Source organism: Xiphophorus hellerii, chromosome 14 (assembly GCF_003331165.1).
Source record: "Xiphophorus hellerii strain 12219 chromosome 14, Xiphophorus_hellerii-4.1, whole genome shotgun sequence".
In the NCBI taxonomy this organism is placed as follows: domain Eukaryota; kingdom Metazoa; phylum Chordata; class Actinopteri; order Cyprinodontiformes; family Poeciliidae; genus Xiphophorus; species Xiphophorus hellerii.
This window is the reverse complement of record NC_045685.1, coordinates 28906336-28928577: the sequence shown is the minus strand read 5'-3', so window position 1 is coordinate 28928577 and position 22242 is coordinate 28906336. Positions and strand designations below refer to the sequence as shown.

General features: G+C 49.4%; 1 protein-coding gene and 1 long non-coding RNA gene across 6 annotated transcripts; one reads left to right on the top strand and one right to left on the bottom strand.

The window, feature by feature from the left end:
- Positions 1-915: 915 nt before the first annotated feature.
- Positions 916-14286, top strand: LOC116732015 (ephrin type-B receptor 4b-like). Of its 5 annotated transcripts, none has more exons than XM_032581942.1 (20): positions 923-1693; positions 6368-6438; positions 6587-6729; positions 6799-7165; positions 7237-7399; positions 7986-8141; positions 8594-8759; positions 8862-9079; positions 9153-9443; positions 9524-9620; positions 9770-9831; positions 9907-10020; positions 11093-11340; positions 11420-11566; positions 11684-11752; positions 12153-12202; positions 12275-12374; positions 12456-12649; positions 13003-13182; positions 13266-13370. In XM_032581942.1, the coding sequence occupies exons 1-19, from the start codon at positions 1585-1587 to the stop codon at positions 13163-13165; spliced, it is 2928 nt and encodes a 975-aa protein (XP_032437833.1). In that variant the 5' UTR covers positions 923-1584; the 3' UTR covers positions 13166-13182; positions 13266-13370. The 5 variants fall into 5 exon arrangements, 4 of the variants coding, with proteins under 4 accessions (XP_032437833.1, XP_032437832.1, XP_032437830.1 ...); XM_032581941.1 differs by having other exon boundaries at positions 926-1693; positions 9770-9810; positions 13003-13161; positions 13266-14286; XM_032581939.1 differs by having other exon boundaries at positions 926-1693; positions 13003-13161; positions 13266-14286.
- Positions 14287-14478: 192 nt separating this feature from the next.
- On the bottom strand, positions 14479-15704 carry LOC116732039 (uncharacterized). The gene is made up of 3 exons (XR_004341698.1): positions 15035-15704; positions 14806-15003; positions 14479-14762 (listed from the first exon to the last, which is right to left on the bottom strand). It is a non-coding gene; the product is annotated as an uncharacterized LOC116732039 (long non-coding RNA).
- Positions 15705-22242: the final 6538 nt, after the last annotated feature.

Sequence of the window (22242 nt, the reverse complement as noted above, 5' to 3'; positions counted from 1 at the left end):
TTTATACTAGTGATTATGAAAATAGCGCCCCCTTCATTTCCGGAATGCAATAGTCCCATTTCCAAATAAGGTATGGGACTGACGGAAAGGTCCGTCCCCGCCCCTTTCTGTTTGCTGCAGCGAGGTCCTTCTCGTTCATTCTCAGGCGTTTAAACTCTTCCAGCCGCTTCTTCATGTGTTTTGGTGTTTTTGAACCAGCTGAGGTTCCCCACTATTGGATGGTCAGAGGAGGGGGCGGAGCTCCCACCTGCCACCTGTCTCAACTGCCTTCTCTCGCCTCTTTCACACCTCTGCCAACAAAGAGAGGACATCTGATCCCACTTCATTGTCCCCACAGGAGGAGGAGGAGGCTCTTTTGTTCCAGGTGTTCATGATACTGAAGATGAAGATCTTTTACCTGCTGGGAGGAGATCCTGAGGGAAACAGAACCAGTAGAACCTGTACTGATGATTGGACTCCTGAGAACATCCTGAACTTCAGGATCTGTATTGGCTCATAAAGAAATTCTTATTTTCACTGAAATAAAATAAAAACTAAGAGTTAAATCATATTAAGGAGAAATAATTCAGAATGATCTGACCTGACTGACGTCATTAGGCTGAAAGCCTGACGTTTCCGCCATGTTTTACACTGAAACATGTTATTAATGAACAGATTAAGATAATCGCAGCTCTTCCTGTTTAGTGCACGGAAGCCCTGCAGGTGTGACGTCACTCACCTGAAGTACAGATTAATATGTTATTAATACACACAGCTCAGTTTGGGTTGTTTCACTGTCTAAAATAATATTATTAGAGAATGTGCTAATGATGGATTGAAGCAAATTTCTTCCTGAGTTTTTCCTTTTTAAAAATTAATTTAATATTCATTCATTGTTAATTAATTTTGTTTTTTTATATATATAATTAAATATTTGATTTTATTTTCCTAACGGTCATGCGCAGACCGGCACCTCTACATTCCTTCATGACGTATCGGTCACCGGTAAGCCCCGCCCCTTTACAGACCAACAGGCTGCTCAGCCAATCACAGACCGTCATCGGGCATGTTGTGGGCGGGGCTTCATGTGAGGGTGGGGTCTGAAAACTTTCAGCTTTGTCTGAAGTTTTTCTGGAAACTGGAAACCACTGGGGCAACTGGGAATACTGGGGAACTTCAGAGCCTTTCGGACTGGATTTACATCTGGAAAAGTTTCTCTTTATCCTCCAGCCGACCCACCGACTCCTCTCCGCTGCTCCGGCCGAACCTCTGGGCTCCGGTGCCGGTCTCAGAGTCCGCCGCAGCCCGCTGCGGTTCCCGGAGGAGAGCGAGACAAAGCGGGGAGCGGGGGATGGAGGGAGCCGGATGAAGGAGCGGGGCCTCGGCTTGGCTGTAGACCCGGACTCTCAGCCTCCATCTTGAAAAGTTTCTCTCCAACATTTAACTCGTCCTGTGCGGAGGATTCCCGCCGCTCCCGGACCGCCGTCTGAGCTCCAATGAGGCGGGCACGACCGGTCCTCCAGGAGCCCAGCTGACCTCCCGGACCGTGGACCCGTAGGACGGACCGAGCCGCTCCGGAGAGGAGGGGACTTCCAGCGGGGAGCCATGGAGAGCGGCCAGCGGGCGGAGGCAGGCCGGGGCCGCGCCTCCCCCCGCGGGCTGCCGGGGCTGCTGGTTCTGCTGGGCTGCTGCTGGTTCTGCTGGGCCGAGGAGGGTGAGTCCGGTTCGGTCCACGATCAGGTATCACCGATCAGTAACGTAGCGGGTCAAATAGAACTTTATTATTAATCTGGAGGTTAAAAAAGGATTAAACTAAACATCGAAAACATTATTAACACATTATTATTATTATTTCACTTCACTGCTATTATTATTATTATTATTATTATTATTATTTATTATTATTATTATTATTACTATTATTATTATTATTATTACTAAGGACTCTCATTAAATTCTTAGTGAGTTTTTCAAAGTTTTTAAATTAGGACTTTCCTGCTAAAACTGCCAAATATAAAATAACGAATAATAATAAAAATAAACAATTTTTATTCTCCCAAAACTTCTATTTATTTATTTAGTTTTACTAGTATTTTATAGTAAAATGAACAGACATCTGAATAATTTAAAGTTTAAACCTGAATTAGCAATAATAATAATAAACTGTCTTCTATAACTGGTATTTTCCTGTTTTTACCTGTTAAATCAGAACCAGCAGTTGGACCGGGCTGTTTGTGGCTCCACCATGTTTACATAATAAATGATAAACAATAATCTAAACTCTGAGGTTTCTGCAGATGGAGTCAGTTTTCCAGTTATTCTGCTGATCTTTATTTAGACGATTATGTTGAATATTGAGGATATTCTCTTTAATCAGTTTTAATCAACACAAGCAGCTCCAGCTGCTAAAGTGGCTCCAAGTTTTATAAACTCTTTATTATCATTAATAACAAGTTATTATCGCTATTATCATTAATAACAAGGCGGCTGCAGCTCAGCCTGCTGCTGCATAGCAGTTATTAATGCTGCTGCTGGACTGAATCTGTGTTTACCTGCTTATTAAAGCAGGAGCAGACCTCACACACACACACACACACACACACACACACACACCCTGATCAGCCTTCACGAAGCCACCACTCTCTGGCTCCAGAACTCGTCTCTATGGGTCAGCCTGGTTCTGCTCGGTGTACCAAACCCAGACTGGTTCTGATCCAGAGCCAGGTCTCTGGAGAAGCTGGGCCTGTCTGCAGGAATGTGACCCACTTCCCGGTTCTGGTCGGTATCTCTCTGGTCTCTCTGGTTCTGGTATCAGTGGTTCTGGTTTCAGAATTTGGTGAAGCAGGATGAGGTTCTGACTAGCTGCTCTCTGATTGGCTGCTGCTCCTCAGGTGTCCTCAGGTGATGCAGGTCCAGTGATGGATGAGCTGACCGAGCAGACACTGAGGACCGCCTCATTAATAACCTGGCTCCGTCTGTGTGTGTGTGTGTGTGTGTGTGTGTGTGTGTGTGTGTGTGTGTGTGTGTGTGTGTGTGATAAGCATCAGTCTACCTGCCTCAGGTGTGTGTCAAAATGTTCCTGTGGTTCATTTAAATAAACAAGTGAGTCACAGTTTAACCTGCGGGCTCATAAACTGTGTGTGTGCGTTTGTCTGTAGTACCTTGTGGGGACCGTTTTCCTGACACTACGCTGTGGGGACCCACTGCTCCTTGTGGGACCAAAACCTGGTTCCACAAGGAGAAACGCTGTTTTTGGGTCAGAGGTCAGATTTAGGACTGAGGTGTGAATTGAGTTTTGGTTGGTTAGGGTTAGGATGAGGGTCAGGCTGTAGAAATGAATGGAAGTCAATGGAAAGTCCCAGCAAAGACACTTATAGCCACGCAAACATGTGTGTGTGTGAGAAGTGGAGCCATTCCAGAGCCACTGCAGAGATCCAGCAGATCTAGAAGCTGCAGATCTATAGAGCTAGGAGTGTCGATAGAGTCTGCTGGTTCTGATCTGGTCCAGAGGATCCAGAACCAGTTTAGCGGATCAGAACCAGTTGGATAAAGTTCATGTTCTCTGTGTTTCCTGAACCTCGCATTGAGTTTAGTGATTTTAAGACTGAACAAACATTAATCGATTATTGAAATAATTCAGTTCTCCATTAATCATAAACTTTCATATCCAGACTTTAGCTGTGAGATCAGAACTAAATATAAACGTTTCAGATTAAAACCCTCTCTGTGTGTGTGAACCTGAACTCACCTGGCTTCACCTGGTTCACATTCTGGAATAAATCTCTTGTTAACTGGACCTCCTGCTGTCCAGTTATTAATCAATAATCAATAATTAGGTCCGCCTGTATTGATGATCAGCTGATGATGATGTTAGAACATTTTTTAGCTGCAGATCCGTCCTCTGGTACAGATAATTATTTGTTCACTAAAGGAACATTGTTATTGACTCTGGAAGGAGAACAGTTAGGATAAACAGGTTCTACAGGACCGACCCGACCGCCTGACTGCTGACCTTTGGGTTCTGATTGGGTTCCCAGAACCTCTGCAGAACCTGCTGGTGAATCTTCAGCTGCTCTGTTTGTGTCCGGGTCCAGAACAGAACCAAGACCCAGATGGTTCTGGAGCTCTGTGCTGGTTCCAGAACCAACAGCAGTCCAGGTCCAGTGTTCTCCAGATGTTCAGTAGGTCCAGAACCAGATTGTTCATCTGGAGAACTGGACCAGTACCGAATCAGAACCTGGCAGAAGGAGTTGAACCGCTGCAGATGATGTCAGGAAGGGGCGGGGCTTACGTTGACTCCGGCCAATCAACTCAGTCTGACAGAACTAGGTTCTGGGTCGAACCCGGATTGCAGGGTTCTGGTTCTTATTTGGATTTTAGATCTATTCTCACTGGCCGTTTTATTAGGTACGCCTGCTAATGAATGTGGAATCAGCCAATCACAGGGCAGCATGTAGCCATGGCCGAGACGATCTGCTGCAGTTCGAACTGAGCATCAGAACGAGGAAGAAAGGAGATTTAAGAGACTCTGGCCTGATTGTTGGTCTGAGTATTTCAGAAACTGCTGATCTACTGGGATTTTCACCCACAACCGTCTCTAGGGTTTACAGAGAAAGGTCCGAAAGAGAGAAAATATCCAGTGAGCTGCAGGTCTGTGGGCGGGATTGTCTGGTTGATGCCAGAGGTCAGAGGAGAATGGCCAGACTGGTTGGAGCTGATAGAACAGTAACTCAAATAACCAAAGAGCGTCTCTGAACTAACAACACATCGAACCTTGAGGTGGCTGGGCTACAGCAGCAGACGACCACAGCAGCTGCCACTCAAACATTTCAAACAGAGCAAAACATTCAGTTTGTTACAGTTTGATCGTTTTAGACTTGATGTGTATTTTGCTTTTATTAATAAGTGATCACTGTGGTAGATTAGCCACCACTGCTATTAGCCACCACTGCTATTAGCCACTGCTGCTATTAGCCACCGCTGCTATTAGCCACCACTGCTATTAGCCACCGCTTCTATTAGCCAAGCTAACACAGCTGTGGTTGATTAGCTAATTTAAACACCTGCTCTACTGATGATCTGTAATGTGTGTGTGTAGGACGCCTTTTTATTTTTAAGCTGAACCAAAACACACTTTATTCCACAGCTCATCTATTTGTTAACTATGTCAAAGTCAAGCATAACTGACCTACTTCCTTCTCTCTCACTGTTTTTTCTCTTAGTTAAAATGTATTTCTCACCTTGTTACCTAGTCTTAAACAGTTCATAGCAAAACAGTTCATAGCAAAAACACTGCATCCCTTTTTATATGAGTTTACATTTAAGTCTAGCAGGGAAATGGGAATGGGCCTGGATGACGTCATAGTTTAAAATAACATTGGAGCTCATTTAAGAATATCGTGATATATATCATGTATTGTGATATAAAAATATATCAGGATATTAGATCTTCCTCATATCCCCACCACTAGGTCCAAATGGTATTAGCAAGGTGTACCTAATAAAGTGGCCAGTGAGTGCAGGTTCTGAAGCCTTTTCCAGTTCTGATTCTGGTTCTGGTTCTCAGGCTGCAGGAATGAGAGTAAACTGCCAGAGAGCAAGTCTGAGCATGAGACCACACACACACTAACACACACACACACCATAACACACACACACTAACACACACAGCCCGTCACACACGCTGCAGCCGGCCCGTTTGTGTAAACATCCCGTCTTCGTTGTCATGGCGGTTTCCTCGTCCTGCTCTCTTATCTCTGATTGGCTGTTTACACTCAGCATGAGCCCCTCTGGGCGTGTGTGAGAGTGCGTGTGCGAGGTCCGGTTTGGACTGCTCCAGGATGAACCATGAAGTACTGACGGTACTGAAAGGGTTCAGGTCAGAATTGCAGGGTCCTCACAGACATAGCAGTTCAGATGAACACACACACACACACACACACACAGCCAGTTTGAGGCAGTAATCGGATCAGGCTGGGCTGATCAGAACCTTGTGTCAGTACGTGGTTCTGATTCTGTTTTCCGGACCTCCTGATCCCAGTTCTGACTGGGCGCTGGGCGGTCACCCAGGGCAGCAGGTAGGGGGCGCTCTGAGCGGTTTCTGCATGTTCCTCCTGCTGCCATGTTTGTTCCCGTTGCCATGGAGACACCCGATCCGGTTGTCCTCAGAGTTACCGGGTCCAGGTCCGGTTCATGGCGTCACATTTATTTATTTAGAGTCAGTCTAGCCCATGATGGTTCTGGTTCGGTTGGACCCGCAGGACACTGAGGACGTGTCTGGTCCAGAGCCTCAGAGGGCCCAGGTAGCGGTTCTGATGGTTCTAATGGTTCAGACCAGTTGGACCTGACCAGAACCAGAACCTTTTATCCGTCTCTGTTTCGCCCTCAGAAGTTCTGATGAACACCAAGCTGGAGACGTCGGACCTGCGCTGGACCAATCACCCTGCAGACGACCAGCAGGTAAGCCCCGCCCACATCCACACTAGCTGCTGGGATTGGCTGCATGTTGACCCCTCCTCTTGCTCTCTGATTGGTCCCTCCCTCCTCTTGCTCTCTGATTGGTCCCTCCCTCCTCTTGCTCTCTGATTGGACCCTCTCTGCCCCCCAGTGGGAGGAGCTGAGCGGATTGGACGAGGACTCCAACAGCGTCCGGACCTTCCAGATCTGCACGCCGTCCAGCCCGGCCTCCTATTGGCTGCGGACGCGTTGGATCCCGCGCCGCGCCGCCACCACGCTCTACGTGGAGATCCGGTGGGTGGAGCCGCCGTCCGGGCCACGTAGACAGGAAGTGGTGTAGTGACGGCGTCCTGCCCCCTGCAGGTTCACCATGATGGAGTGCGCGGCAATGAACCAGCGGCACTGCAAGGAGACCTTTAACCTTTACTACTACCAGGCGGACGCCGACGAGGCCACGCCCACACACCCCGCCTGGATGGAGAACCCCTACACCAAAGCGGCCGCCGTGGCGGCAGACCACCTGCTGCGGCGCGGCGGTGCCGAGCGGCGCTCCAACCTCAAGCTGCTGCGCCTGGAGGGCCTGAAGGGGGCGGGGCTTTACCTGGCCTTCCAGAGCCAGGGCGCCTGCATGGCACTGCTCGCCGTCCGCGTCTTCTTCAGGAAGTGCCCGCCGCTGCGCCGCGCCTTCGCCGCCTTCCCCGAGACCGTCCCCCACTCGCTGGTGGAGCAGGTAACCACGGCGACGCCGCCTGGCACCGCCCCGCGGGTTTTCAGAGTAAAAGCGTGACTGTCGATCTGCAGGCGCGCGGCGTCTGCGTGGAGAATGCCGTGACGCCGCCCGGCGAGATGGCCCAGCCTCCCAGCATGCTCTGCGGCGAGGACGGCCAGTGGGTGGGGCTGCCCACCTCCAGCTGCGCCTGCCGCCCCGGGTACGAAGCCGGAGACGGCGACCTGCGCTGCCGAGGTGAGCCCTTCACAATAAGAGCACAGGGGGCGGGAAACCAGACTGGGTCGGTCCGGTTCTGATCGGGTCGGTCCGGTTCTGATTGGGTCTGTTTGAATCAGTCCTGTTCTGTTCAGGTCGGTTCGGTCCCAGTAGAACCACACTTCTGTTTGGTTCGGCCCACAGACCCAGCAAGAGTTCTAGTTCTGATAGAACCTCAGACTCGGTTCTGACCGGCTCTGTTCGGGCCCAGTAGAACCAGAAGTCTGTGACCCGGTCAGACCCGGTTACAGTTTGGCAGTCCGGACCGAACCGCAGTGTCAGACTGTTGAGGCTTCCTGTTATTCCAGCAGAGGTCAGAGGTCAGCTGGCTGCCAGCAGGAAGTGCTGCTGCGGTGGGTGTCAGCCTGTGGGAAGCCAAAGAGGTCAAAGGTCAAACACAGAGGCTTCTGATGACATCATGGCAGCACTTTCCACATCCTGTCCAGTCCAAGGCCACTTCCTGTCTCTTGTTGTCTCGCCACATTAAGCCCCGCCCCCTCAGAGGCTAATGTAATCCCAGCAGGATAAAGTAATCCATTACAGTGAAGTAATCCTCTCTCTGCAGCCTGTCCTTCAGGAAACTTCAAGATGGAACCAGGAAGTGGAGGCTGCACTTCCTGTCCAGACAACAGCAACACCAGGATCCCAGGCTCCGCCTACTGCCCCTGTCTCCACGGTTACGATCGGGCCGACTCCGACCCGCCGCACACGGCCTGCACACGTAAGACCTCCAGCTGAGGCCACATTACCCAGCATGCACCTGGTCAGGGAGAAACTGAGGGAATGAGCAGAACGAGCTGCTGACACACACAGAGACACACACACACACACACACACACACACACACAGACAGAGACACACACACACACACACACACACACACACAGACAGAAACACACACACAGAGACACACACACAGAGACACACACACAGAGACACACAGTTGTGTTTTCCTGACTTGTGGGGACTTTCCATCTCCATTCGTTTCCTTCAGCCTAACTGACCTTTAACCCTTAACCAGTGCTTCCCCTCATGGGAACCAGTAAAACGTCCCACATTGTGGAGCTGCTTCTCTCTCTGGTGGTTCAGCAGCTCCTCACTCCAACCACCTGGCAGTCAGCGCTCAGGGTAAAACTGTGATGTTAAACAGGCCCTGACCTCTGACCCCTGCAGGCCCGCCGTCGGCCCCCCGCCACCCGGTCAGTCAGCTGAACGACTCCTCGCTCATCCTGGAGTGGATGGAGCCGCTGGACCGAGGAGGACGGGGAGACCTGAGCTACCGGCTGGCCTGCTCCTCCTGCAGGGACGCTGGGAATGCTGGGAACGCTGGGAGCAGTGAGGTAGGACCGCTGGGTCTGCTGGTTGATACCTGGTAGATACTGGTTTGATCCCAGTCTGAATCTGTACCTGGACGGTGTTCCTAATGGCTCCGCCCCCTGCCGTCTCCTGCTCAGCGATTGGTCGGCTCCTGCTCGCCCTGTGATGACAGCGTCCTGTTCCGCCCCTCCCAGACGGGCCTGACCCGACCCCGGGTCACCGTCTGGGGGCTCCGCCCACAGACCAGGTACATGTTCACCATCCAATCGGTGAACGGCGTGTCTGCTGTCAGCCAATCAGAGCCGGCCTCCGTCAGCATCAACGTCACCAGCAGCAGAGACGGTAAAACACTCCGTTACCCAGAGTGCAGTGGGGCTTCCTGAGCCGCTCACTGATTGGCTGCCTCTCTCTGTAGCTCCGCCCCCGGTGTCCAGCCTGAGGAGGGCAGCGGCGTCCGAGTCCAGCTTGTCCCTGACTTGGACCGCTCCGGTTCTGCAGAACCAGCAGCCGGTCCTGGAGTACCAGCTGCGGTTCCGGCCGCTCGCCGACCGCCAAGCCCCCTGGGAGTACCGGTCCAGCCCGTCCTGCTCCCTGGTTCTGTCGGGCCTGCGGCGGGCCACCCGGTACCAGGTCCAGGTCCGGGCCCAGACCCAGGCGGGTTATGGGTTGTTCAGCGGCGCCGGCAGCTTCAGCACTCTGCCCGACGGTACCGACCCGACCCGACCGCCCGCCGCTCGCCGTGCCGCTCAGCCACCGGGTTCTAACGGCTCCGCTCGGTTCCGACAGGTCCGACCCACTCCCAGCTGGTGCTCACCGCCGTCCTCGTCACTGTGGCGACGCTGCTGCTGGTCGCCGCGGCGACGGCCGGATTCATCTGCTACAGGTAAGAGAAAGAGGATCCTGATGCTGCCTTCGCCGAGAACAATGGAGGCCGTGACCTCTGACCTCAGACACACTCAGCTCAGGGTGTAACAGGTCGACTATATTAGGACTCCTGCAGAACAACTTCCTGTCTGTCTTCCTGTCCATCAGAAAGCGCCGGCGGCGCCGCCCGTCCCGGACCGATAAGGCGGGTCAGTACCAGATGGGACAGGGTGAGTCTCTCAGCCAATCAGAGGCCTTGATTTGCTTACATCACGGCTGATGAACGTGTGATGTCGTTGCCGTAGCGATGAAGGTGTACATCGACCCGTTTACCTACGAGGATCCCAACGAGGCGGTCAGAGAGTTCGCCAAGGAGATCGATGCTTCCTTCGTAAAGATCGAGGAAGTGATCGGCGCCGGTAAGGAACCGCTGGACCCGGCAGAACCGCTGGGAGGTTCTCTGGACCGCAGAGGAACCGGAGCACTTCCTGTAGGAAACAGGAAACAGGAAAACTCAGTTGGTTTTTTTCATTGAATTAATAGAAAATGAGGCAAATTCAGAGAAACGTTTAGATCTTTGATGTCTGACTGACTCCAGTAAAACTTTAAACTGGTCCCAGTGCCGTCTGCCTTCAGGGATTTTAAATGTTTCCAGATTAATAAAATAATCCAGTGACAGATTATTCAACTGGCTTTTTCAAGACTAATTGTTCACAACCAAAAAACTAAATGTAACTACAGAAACTCTTCCTGCCTCCCAGGCCGTTGCTGCAGGGGTCTGCTGAGAACGGCTCTGAAGGTCAGAGGTCAGAGAGGACTGAGGGTGGAATGGCTCCCTCAAACTGGTCCAGTCTGGTTAATGGGTCCAGTCTGGTTAACGGGTCCAGTCTGGTTTCTGGCTATTAGAGCTTTTATTCCTGAGCCTTCTGCCACTCCAGTTCGTGACCTTTAGATAGATAGATAGATAGATAGATAGATAGATAGATAGAGAGATAGAGAGAGAGAGAGAGAGAGAGAGAGAGAGAGATAGATAGATAGATAGATAGATAGATAGATAGATAGATAGATAGATAGATAAAGAGATAGAGAGAGAGAGAGAGAGAGAGAGAGAGAGAGATAGATAGATAGATAGATAGATAGATAGATAGATAGATAGATAGATAGATAGATAGATAGATAGATAGATAGATAGATAGATAGATAAAAACCAATAAATAAGAACAGCCACATCCTTCATGATGATGAATGTTTGTTTCTGATTGCATTTAGTTTGTTGTTACTGTCTGGTAAACCTTTGACCTGGACCTGCTGCCCTGGATTGGAGCAGCGGCGCTGAGGAAACTCTGGGTTCTGCTTCTCATCAGCTGGTTCTGAGGTTCAGAACTGGGTCCAGCTGGGACTGTTTGGGTCCCATCAGAACCAGCTCTGGGCCCAGGCTAAGTTCTCTCTCTGACCCGGTTCTGGTTCTCTCTCTGACCCGGTCCGGTCCAGGTGAGTTTGGTGAGGTGTGCCGCGGCCGGCTGCGTCTCCCCTGCAGGAAGGAGAACTTTGTGGCCATCAAGACGCTGAAGGGCGGCTACACGGAGCAGCAGAGGCGGGACTTCCTGTCGGAGGCGTCCATCATGGGTCAGTTCCAGCATCCCAACATCATCCACCTGGAGGGCGTCATCACCACTTCCTGTCCCGTCATGATCCTCACTGAGTTCATGGAGAACGGCGCGCTGGACAGCTTCCTGCGGGTCAGAACCACACAGAACCACACTTCCTGTCTGACTGACTTCCCGTCTGGCTCACCTGTCCCCCCGTCGCCCCCTGCAGGTGAACGACGGTCAGTTCACCCCCATCCAGCTGGTGGGGATGCTGCGCGGCATCGCTGCAGGGATGAAGCATCTGGCCGACATGAGCTTCGTCCACAGAGACCTGGCGGCTCGAAACATCCTGGTCAACGCCAACCTGGTCTGCAAGGTGAGACTCACCTGGGCGTCTGTCTCCCTGTCTGTCTGCCTGTCTGTTTGTCTCTCTTCCTGTCCTCCTGTCTGTCTCTCTGTCTCTGATCGTCCTCTACTCCTTTTGTCCCTCCAGGTGTCGGACTTCGGTCTCAGCCGGTTCCTGACGGAGAACTCGTCCGACCCGACCTACACCAGCTCTCTGGTGAGTGTGTTGCTATGGAAACCTCCACTTCACCCCTGGAGGTTAACCATGACCTTAAACATGAACAAGGAGACAGAAATGTTTTCATCTCTTTATTGTTTTATTATTTATGTTAGAAAAACAGCTAAAGTTGCAATCAATGACACATTTAGTCCTGTTGGGGGCGACAGAGTGTTGTGACACTATATCGCCCCCAACAGGACACTGTATGTAACACTGTAGCGCTAATATTATTGGTTTAGCGTTAGCATAGCTAACTTTTTAGCTCTGTTGTTAATGATTAGTGCTTTAGCGTTAGCATAGCTAACTTTTTAGCGCCGATGTTTCCTGGTGTTCCTCAGAGCTGTCCTCTTTTTATTCATGCTCTTATTTTGAAAGGTGTCTGTCTTCCTGTGCTCAGGGAGGGAAGATCCCCATCAGGTGGACGGCTCCTGAAGCCATCGCCTACAGGTGAGCAGCGGTACTGCAGCCGCCGGCGTACTCGTGGTTGCTATGGAGACAGTAATGAGTCTCTGCTCACAGGAAGTTCACCTCAGCCAGCGACGTCTGGAGCTACGGCATCGTCATGTGGGAAGTGATGTCATATGGAGAGCGGCCATATTGGGACATGAGCAACCAGGATGTAAGAACCACCAGATAACGAACCCAGAACATGTCACTGACCCGACCCGATCTGACCCGTTCTGACCCGTGTTCTGACCAGGTGATCAACGCCATCGAGCAGGACTACCGCCTGCCGCCGCCGCCGGACTGCCCCGCCGCGCTCCACAGCCTGATGCTGGACTGCTGGCAGACGGAGCGAGCCAACCGGCCCAGGTTCTGCCACATCGTGTCCGGGCTGGACCGGCTGATCCGGAACCCCGCCTCCCTGAAGGCCACGCCCCCAGAGATGCCCAGGTGAGGTGAGGGGAGGGGTCAGAGGTCAGAAGTCAGAAAGGGGCCGTGGTGGTTTCAGCTGCAGGTCCAGAACCAGTAAGACCCCAGTTGACCCGTTCCCTGGCTGGTTCCGATCCGAGTCCGGACCCAGAGACTGCTCTGACCAGTCAGCAGGTCTATAGGAAGGTTCTAGCCCGGTTCTGATCCAGCTCACATTTTTTGTCCTTTGGTCAGAACTGTGACCTGGACCAGAACCATAGATTGGACCAGAACTATAGACTGGATCAGAACCATGGACTGGATCAGAACTATACACTGGACCAGAACCATGGACTGGACCAGAACCGGCTGACTAACCTGTCCCTGTGTCCCAGTCCCTCCCAGCCCCTGTTGGACCAGCGCGTCCTGCCGCCGCCGTCAGCCTGCGGTTCCGTGTCCGAGTGGCTCCGGGCCATCAAGATGGAGCGGTACCAGCAGAACTTCGTCCAGGCCGGGCTGACCAGCCTGGACGTGGTGTCGCAGCTCAACACAGAGTAAGTTTCTGGCGGGTTCTGGCGGGTTCTGGCGGGTCCAGCCTGATTCAGCCTGGCAGTCGGTGCTCAGGGCTCATGGTTCTCCCTCTCCTCCGTTTCCATAGCGACCTGCTCAGAGTGGGCGTCACCCTCGCCGGCCATCAGAAGAAGATCCTCTCCTCCATCCAGACGCTCAGGATTCACAAGGCCACGCCCACTCTGCTCTACTGACCAATCACAGCGCAGCCACCATCAGCTCGGCTCTGGCGGCGCCGACTGGACCTGGAGACCAAAGTTCTGACCCGATACAAACCAGACATCCCAGTGGCGCTGATAGACTCCGCCCTCCTGCCTGTTCTAGCCAATCACAGACCTTCTGTTGCCTTATTGATTAACTCTCAGGACTATTGCCAGCCAATCAGCTCCTCAGGAACACCGGATCGACTAATCAGCAGCCAGCAGAGCCATGATAGAGAATAACTGCTTCTCTGATTGGACGCTGAGAGGATCTATCCTTCCTCACAGGTTAAGCCCCGCCCTCTGACTGGGAGCAGGGTTCTGATTGGTTCTGAGGAGGACGGGAACTCCGGACCTGGAGAGTAAAACCCAGAACTGCTTCAGAACCAGATGGTGGTCCAAACAGCTGGGGGGGACAGAACCAGGAAATACATCAGAGTGAGACCTCTTCACCGTGGATCTCTGTCAGGAAGGTTCTGGAGGACATCTGGACCTGCAGCCCGGTTCTGGAACAGAATAATAATAATGAATAATCCAACCAGAACCTCCGGACCAGCTCTGTCCGAGTTTCTGTGGTTCTGGAACATTTTGGATCTCATGAACAGAACCAGCAGCTGACTGGACTCTCAGATGGTTCTGATGGGTCCAGATCCTTCTAAATGACTGTAATCCCTCAGAACTGTTGGGAATGTTCTGACCCAAGCCCGGTCCAACTGTCTGGACCAGAACCAGCCATTTTTAACAGAACCTTGCAGCAGAATCTGAATGTTTTTATGATCCCAGAGGAACTGGACCTGCTGCGGGTTCTGGTTCTGGTTCATGTGATCATGTTTGTTAGAACCTCAGATCAACGTTTTGATACTGACCCACATTTATGTTTTATATGAAAATAAAAGATGGAAAACGGTTCTGGTGGTTCTGATGGTTCTGATGAAGCTGGTAGAACCGGGCCCAGAGAGCAGATCTGGACCCTCCAGAAAGATTCTCCAGGTTGACCTTTGACCCTCTACAGATTTAGATCCCCCAGCCTGGTGAGGCAGCCTGTGGTATCCAGAATCTGCTCCTCCAGAACCTGTCCTGGTACCGTGGATCGGTCCAGAACCACAACCGGGTCTGAGTGGGTTGTGACTGGGACTGGCTTCTTCTAACAGAACCGCCTGGTTCTGAAGGTTTTTCAGTTTCAGATCCATTTTATTCTGAACTTGAAGATTTTTATCAAAATTTATTTTTATTGAATTAACGGGTCTCATTCCGGTACCACCTTAAATTAACGGGTCTCATTCCGGTTCCACCTTAAATTAACGGGTCTCATTCCGGTTCCACCTTAAATTGACGGGTCGCATTCCGGTTCCACCTTAAATTGACGGGTCTCATTCCGGTTCCACCTTAAATTGACGGGTCTCATTCCGTTTCTCATTCCGTTTCCACCTTAAATTAACGGGTCTCATTCCGGTTCCACCTTAAATTGACGGGTCTCATTCCGGTTCCACCTTAAATTGACAGGTCTCATTCCGTTTCTCATTCCGGTTCCACCTTAAATTAACGGGTCACATTCCGGTTCCACCTTAAATTAACGGGTCTCATTCCGGTTCCACCTTAAATTGACGGGTCTCATTCCGGTTCCACCTTAAATTAATGGGTCACATTCTGGTTCCACCTTAAATTAACGGGCCGCGTTTCATTCCACCTTAAACTGTGGAGCTCTGGATGTTATGAAATGTGGGGATGTTTTGGGTTGCCATGGTGATAAGCTGCTGATGGCGACAGTAAAAAAGAAACTAAGACTCCTGGTAAGCTACACCTGCTTCATTAGCATTAGCTACCATGTTACTGTGCTCTTTTTGCCTTCCTGTTCTCTGCTGATAATCACCTATGAATGCTACCATGGTTAGCATGATGCTAATGCTGCCATGTTAGCATGATGCTAATGCTGCCATGGTTATCATGATGCTAATGCTGCCATGTTAGCATGATGCTAATGCTGCCATGGTTAGCATGATGCTAATGCTGCCATGTTAGCATGATGCTAATGCTGCCATGTTAGCATGATGCAAAGCCGCTGTGGTTAGCATGATGCTAATGTTTCTGTTTCCTTCGTTTTGTTTCTGTCTCTGATCTGTTCGTTGGTTTTCTGTTTTCTGTCTCAGACTTTGGTTCTGATCTGATAAATTTATGTTTTAACAGATTTTAACTTCCTGTTTCCATCCATCCTCTTATCCAGGGTCATCAGTCTAAGGAGGCCCAGTCTTCCCTCCAGCCTCTTGTTCCAGATCCACCCTGTGAATCCCGAGTCGTTCCCAGGCCAGCAGAGGAACATCGTCCCTCCAGCGTGTCCCGGTTTTCCCCTCCTCCTGGTGGGACCTGAACTCCTCACCAGGAGGCGTTCAGGAGTCGTCCTGACCAGACGCTCCTCTTCCTGTTTGTTTCCTCAGTGATCAGTGATCAGCTGTTATTGATTAACGGTTTATTTGATTTAATCTGCCTGTTTTTAGCTACTTTAACTCTTCGTGTTCCTGCTAATCCTGCAGAACCAGGAACCATCTGGGTCAGAACCGCTCAGAATTCTGTGGGTCCAACAGCCGGTCCACTTCAATCACCACCGACACTCCCCGACATGCAAGGGTCAAAGGTCAGAGGGGTTACCGTGGTAACCAGAGTCTGAGCTCTCAGCTTCTCTTCAGGACCCAGAGCGGACCGGTTCTACAGAACCTTCTGCTGGTTCTGGTTCCTCCTTCAGGTGAGGCAGGAGAAGAACCGGGTCAGGCTCAGGCTAACTGGACCGGACCGGGTCTCTTCAGAACCTCCAGAACAGCCTCCTCCACTGAGCCGGTAAAGCCTCATCATGACCCGACCCGGCCCATCAATACCAGAACCAGAACCTGCTGCTCTGATTTGAACACACAAACCAGGCCACATGTGGGTCAGACCAGAACCTGCAGTCAGGGTTCAGACTCCGGATCAGAACCAGAGGCTCAGCAGAGAGAACCTCCTGACTGGAGCTCCGGTCCAGTTCGGTCCAGTTCGGTTCGGTTCCGTCTGCAGACTGAGAGTCTGAACCACGTTTCACTTTAATGAGGCGAGAAGGAAGAAAAACTGAGAAACAGGAGGATGGAGCTGAGAGGGAAGGTGTGTGTGTGTTTCTGTGTGTGTTTCTGTATCTCAGGTGGAGCCTCTGTGTTTTTATGGTTCCTACAGCAGCAGGTGACCAGAAACTCTCTGCTGCTGGACCAGTGGACCAGCCTGATGCTGCAGCAGGTGATGCTGCAGTTCATTCAGCTGCTGATTTCTCCAGGAGTTATGAGGAGAGAAGAAACTGCATGAATTTAGTTCTGTGGTTTGAATTTCTGAGGATGAAGATGATGAAGAGAAGCAAAGGATGATGGGAAATAAAACGCTGGTTTTCCTCTCAGGAAGAGAATCTGCTGGGATTTTATTCATACTTTTTATTTAAAATGGACACGGTCAGTTTTCATGCTGATATTCTCTGGCGGGTCCAACAGAACCAGCAGAATCTCACCTCTCTTGCTGCTCACTGGGACGCTGAGGTCCACCGGTACCGGTCCGGTTCTGCTGCAGGAAGGTTGTCGGCTGAACCAGAACAGATTCGACTCTAAGATCATTTAAAGAGAACCTTCAGCAAGTTGTCCTGACCCGACCCGGTACCGGTACCGGTACCGTAGTCCGTGTTCACATCATCAGCTTCATGGTTCTGCATCAGGTCTGAACAGAACCCAAGAACCACAACAGAACCTAGAGGGTTCTGGAGCTGCTGAGGAGGAGCAGAACCTTCATCTTGTGGTTCTGGTCCGGTTCCATCACGCCGGGTCAGAGCAGCTGGTACCAGCTGGTTCTTCTGGGTCCTCAGAGACGTCGTGACCCACAATGACCTTTAGGTGACCTGTTCCTTATCCTACCTGCAGGGCGCCCTCTGACCGTTGCCATGGAGACGGTCCGGACCGGCTGAAGATCACGATGATGTTGGTATCTCTCTTGTCACTATGTACCGGTTCTGAGTCCTGGACAGATCCGAATCACACACAGAACCTCCCAGAGCTCCAGTTGGTTCTGGTTCTTCCTGTAAAGTTCAGCTCGGTGATTATTTTTATTTCCTGACCCAGTTTCTGAAACATAAATCAAACATCTGATGGTTCAGCCAATCAGATCTAATTAAACGGATTTATTTAATTTATGATCTTTAATTTCTCAACAGAAACATTTCAAGATGTTTTAGAGCCAGAATCAATAATCGATATTAAAAACTTCTCTCACTTTAACTGTAGTTGGTGGCGCCCCCTCTGGACAGAAAAGGTATTAATAATTTCCCTGCTGGGATGAATAAAGTACTTCTATTTTATTCTATTCTATTCTATTCTATTCTATTCTATTTTATTCTATTCTATTTTATTACAGAAACAAAGTTTCACTTCAGGGTTAAAAAAATAAAATCCAGAAAAACTGAATAGAAACAAATTAAGACATAGTTTAGGTTCAATTCAGAAAAAATTATTATAATTATTATAAACATTTAAGACAAAAGTTTTAAATGTTTTAATGTAGATTTTTTATTATTATTATTATTATTATTATTATTATTTGAACAAAAAAGCAGAAACATTTTTGATCTGGAGGTTCTGAAAGGATGAAAGCATTGATAAGCAGCATTGATCAGCAGCATTGATCAGCAGCATTGATCAGCAGCATTGATCAGCAGCATTGATTGGCACCAATATCAGAAACATGAATGAAAATATTCAGGATGTTTTTATGAAACTCGTTCCTCGGTGTTTGTATTTTAATAACTTGGTTATGAATCATTTTTTCATGTTTGGAGGTTAAATGTTCTGCTTGTGACAGAATTATGAAATATAATCTAAACCAGATTAAAATGCAGAGTTCAGATTAGAGCAGATTATTATTTATCTGAAGTAAATCAGTTATTGATTATTGATCGGATATTAAAGTCAGAGGCTCTGGGGGTGTGAATACTTTTCAGTGGTTCTGGTGATCCGGACCCGACCGGACCTGCAGCTCAGCGCCGCTGCCTTGCTGAGAGGCTCAGGCAGGAATTTCACCCTTTGACCTGCTGACCTCTGACCACAGCTCAGGTCAAAAGTTTGGACTGATGAGGAACTAGCCAGAGGGCCGGGGTCAGAGGTCACGGCTGATTCCAGCTCTTCTGATTGGTGTCATGTCCACGAAGCGGTGCTGTGAGTGTGTGTTGTCTCCTACCCTCTCTCCTGCAGGGCGTGTCGGACAGGAGTGGCCAGCTGGAGCTCATCTATTCATCAGGAGGAGCGTTTTTATAGAAGCCGGATCCTGATAGCGCTGCCAGATGGTTCTACGCTTCCAGTGAGTTCCCGTTCCTGGTCAAAGAGTCCTCGTTCCGAAGTAATCCTCGTTCCTGGTCCGTAAGAGGGTCTGGTTTGGCCTCTCGTCCGGCTCCACGCGGCTCCTGCTCACAGCCGTTCCCCGTCTCCTGCCTGGCTCCGTTTCCTGTCCGTCCGCCTTCGTTGCTGGATCACCCCCCCCTCGCTCAACACGCTCGCCTACCTGTCCACCCATCGACCCCCAGTGGATGCTCCGTCCACCTGTCTGCCCCCCCTCCCCCCCTCCCGCTGCTGGTCACAAATAAATTCGAACTTACCTTTTGCTGGTGTGGCGTTTGTAGTTGTTTCTGCACTAGAGTCTAGTAAACAAACATGTCAATTGGTCGCTTCTGATGGGAAACAGGGTGTGTGAGTTCTTGGCACACACAAACACACACACCCTGTGAGAACCAGAGCTGCTTTAAACCAGCAGCAGACGGTGTGTGTGTGTGTGTGTATGTGATTGTGCCGCAGGTCTAAAACTTGTATATCATGTGAACAGCTAAAACAGTGACACTCTGACTCCTCCCCTTTCATGAATAATTAATGAGGTTGGCTGGTGGGCGGGGCTTCAGGTCATGTGATGAACCTTCAGGATTCTCACAGCAAATCAGAACCATGAAGTTGATCTGAGCTTCAGCAGGTCCATCAGGCGCCATCTTTAATCACCAGCTGGTCTGAGACGGTCCTGTTGGGTTCTGGTTCTGGTTCTGCTGAGCAAACTAGAACCAGAACCAGAGGTCTGAAAGGCAGCAGATCTTTAGTCCTGGAAATGTTCTGCAGGCCCACTCTGAAGGTTCAGGTCAGAGGTCAGAGGTCAGCCTGATCGCTGGTTTACAAGTGGAACAACTGAAGGTGACTCTAGATCTATAACTCTAGATCTATAACTCTAGATCATTCCTCTCAGTCTCAGTAAGTTTTGTCTCATCCTCAAATTACTCAGTTCTGTGATTGGATAGGGTCAAAGGTCACCTGCTGACATCATGATGTAGAGCTGTGTATCATCTGAACCTCTAATTAACACACATCGGTACTTTGACTGTTCCACAGTAACAGTAATCAGATGACCAGAACTGTTACCACACAGTTCGGTTCTGACCCAGTTACCCGTCCAGAACCTCTGGTTCTAGATCCAGAAAGTTTCAAGCAGCTTCTAGTTTCATATTTCTGGACTTTTCCTCTGGTATTTCCTCAGTTTGTTCTGGTTCTGTCCGGGTCCAGTCCCATTCCAGCAGAACCGTTGGGCTGATGTTCTGATGTCACTTCCTGTTCGTGTCCCAGTCAGTCTGCAGCTTCCTGTGACCTCTGACCTCAGCATCCTGACCCAGTCAGGCTCTGCGGTTCGGGTCGGAACCACCAAGAACAAAACACTTTGATGGTAAATGATTTATTTTTCTGCTCTGCAGCAAATAAAAGATTATAAAATTTAATGAAACACAGAAAATAAAAACTCCTGAGGTTCTGAAACGGATCAGAACTTTTCCAGGACTTTTTAAATATAAAAAGATTTTAGTTTGTTTGTCTGGATCTTCTGAGCCCAGGATGATGGATCAAACCGATCCGATCCGGTTTGATCCGGTTCATTCCGGTCCAAGGCGCTGGACACTTTGGACCCGGCCCACTGTGCTGGTAAAACAAAACAACAGAAATATATTCTAACATTTTTATTTATTAGTTTTATAAACAGAACCAAACATAAATTCTAGATGTTATAGATCTAAACCTACCAGTCATAGATCTACTCCTCCTAGAAGTTCATCCTCTCTCTCAGAGGGAAATCCTTCAGCCTCCCTGCCGTCTCCATGGTAACCAGCTGTAAGGTCAGCGACCTCCGACCCCTCCCTCAGTCCCGCCTCTGTTCAGGCAGGAAGTGATGTCACTCTGACCTGCTGCAGCTTTCCTACGTTTCCCATGATGCCTTTCAGCCAGCAGGGTGATGGGTTCTGACCCAAAATCCCTCAGAGGCCAGAACTGAGGATGGAGGTGAGAATCATCATCATCACTAAAGCCCCGCCTACCAGCGGGTGGATGATGGATCCCAGAACTCCCAGTACATTTCCTCCTCCAACATCTGGGAGCCGTTAGAGCAGGAATGAAGGAGGTTCAGCTGCTGCTCTGCTGCACACACACACACACACACACACACACACACACACACACAGAGACACACACAGAGACACACACAGTGTTTTCCTTCCTCTGGTGGTGGGAGGAACATCTGGAATGGATCCAGTTCTGGAATGGATCCAGATGTTCCTCTGTGGTTCTGGTCCAGTTTGTTGAGAACCAGCTGCTGGTTCTGGTTCTGAGAAGAACAGCGAGTCACTTCTTGCTGCAGCATGTGGTCAGATGGTTCTGGTTCGACTCCGTGTGGGTCGGTTCCGTCTGGTTCTGGTTCTGATCCCCTTCAGCTCGTCTTCCTCTGGTTTTCAACAGAATCTTCTGCTGAGTTTTCCTGTTAGTTGGAGCTCTGTGGAGATTTGGACCAGAACCGGGTCGTGTTACTGGGTTCAGTCTCTGTGTTGGTCCTGGTCCAGATTCTGGTGTTGGTTTGGTTCCATCCTGCTTCATTAAAATATTCTCTGTCAGATTTCTGCTAAACACCAGAACCTGGCAGGTTCTGTTGATGGTACCGTCTCCAACCATCACCAGAGATCAGAGCCCAGTGGACCATGAAGCCTGGTTCTGGTTCTGGTTCTGGTTCTGCAGCTGTTCTGTGTCTCAGCATAACCGTTAAAAATCCATGAAACGAGCCGCTGACACCACTAGATAATGTTTCATTAATCAGAGAGTGTGTGTAGGGGTGTGTGTGTGTGTGTGTGTGTGTGTTTTAAAAAGTAAAATTGTGATCAAATCTTTTGGATTTGCAATAATTTTATTGTTTCAAACAATTTTTTTTAATCTCAATTAAAAAATGAAACTGTGGTCAAAACTTTTTGAATTGTAATAATTTTTTTAAACAAAAAAATGGTTTAAAAGCTATTGTTTTTTTAATTAAAATCATTAATTTTTGTTTGATGAAGTGACAAAGTTATTTGCAGAACATAAACTTTTATTTGCGCATGTCTGAAGTTTTTTGTTGAGAACTAAAAAACTCAGATCTTTGCTTTTGTGCAACTTTATTAAACAAAATCCACAGTTCAGCATACAGTGTAGTTTTCTCTTTTTTCGTATATATCCACAGGTCATGAACTTTCAACTCCCATCATGCATTGTGTCTTTCTTAAAGGGGTATTATCATGACAGAAATTTATGAAATAAAAAATAATAAAGTAGTTTGAACACATATTCAGTCATAAACCAAATGAATTGTTCTAACTAAATACTAAATCACATGAATGTTTGCCCAATAAGATAATTATAACTATTAATTTAACATTATCACATTCTTAACATATTTCCAGGGCTCAACATTTACTTGATGCTTCATTTCAGGGCTGAACTCAAAGAGTTTTGCTTCCGGTTCTTAAATTAAATGTGTTTCAGAATGTAAGATGTG

Excerpts from the sequence above, each read along its gene's own strand:
- LOC116732015 (XM_032581939.1), top strand. The coding sequence starts at position 1,585 with ATGGAGAGCGGCCAGCGGGCGGAGGCAGGCCGGGGCCGCGCCTCCCCC. Across the intron at positions 6,439-6,586 it reads ACCCTGCAGACGACCAGCAG|TGGGAGGAGCTGAGCGGATT; the intron begins GTAAGCCCCGCC and ends TCTGCCCCCCAG. Across the intron at positions 13,162-13,265 it reads GTGTCGCAGCTCAACACAGA|CGACCTGCTCAGAGTGGGCG; the intron begins GTAAGTTTCTGG and ends CCGTTTCCATAG.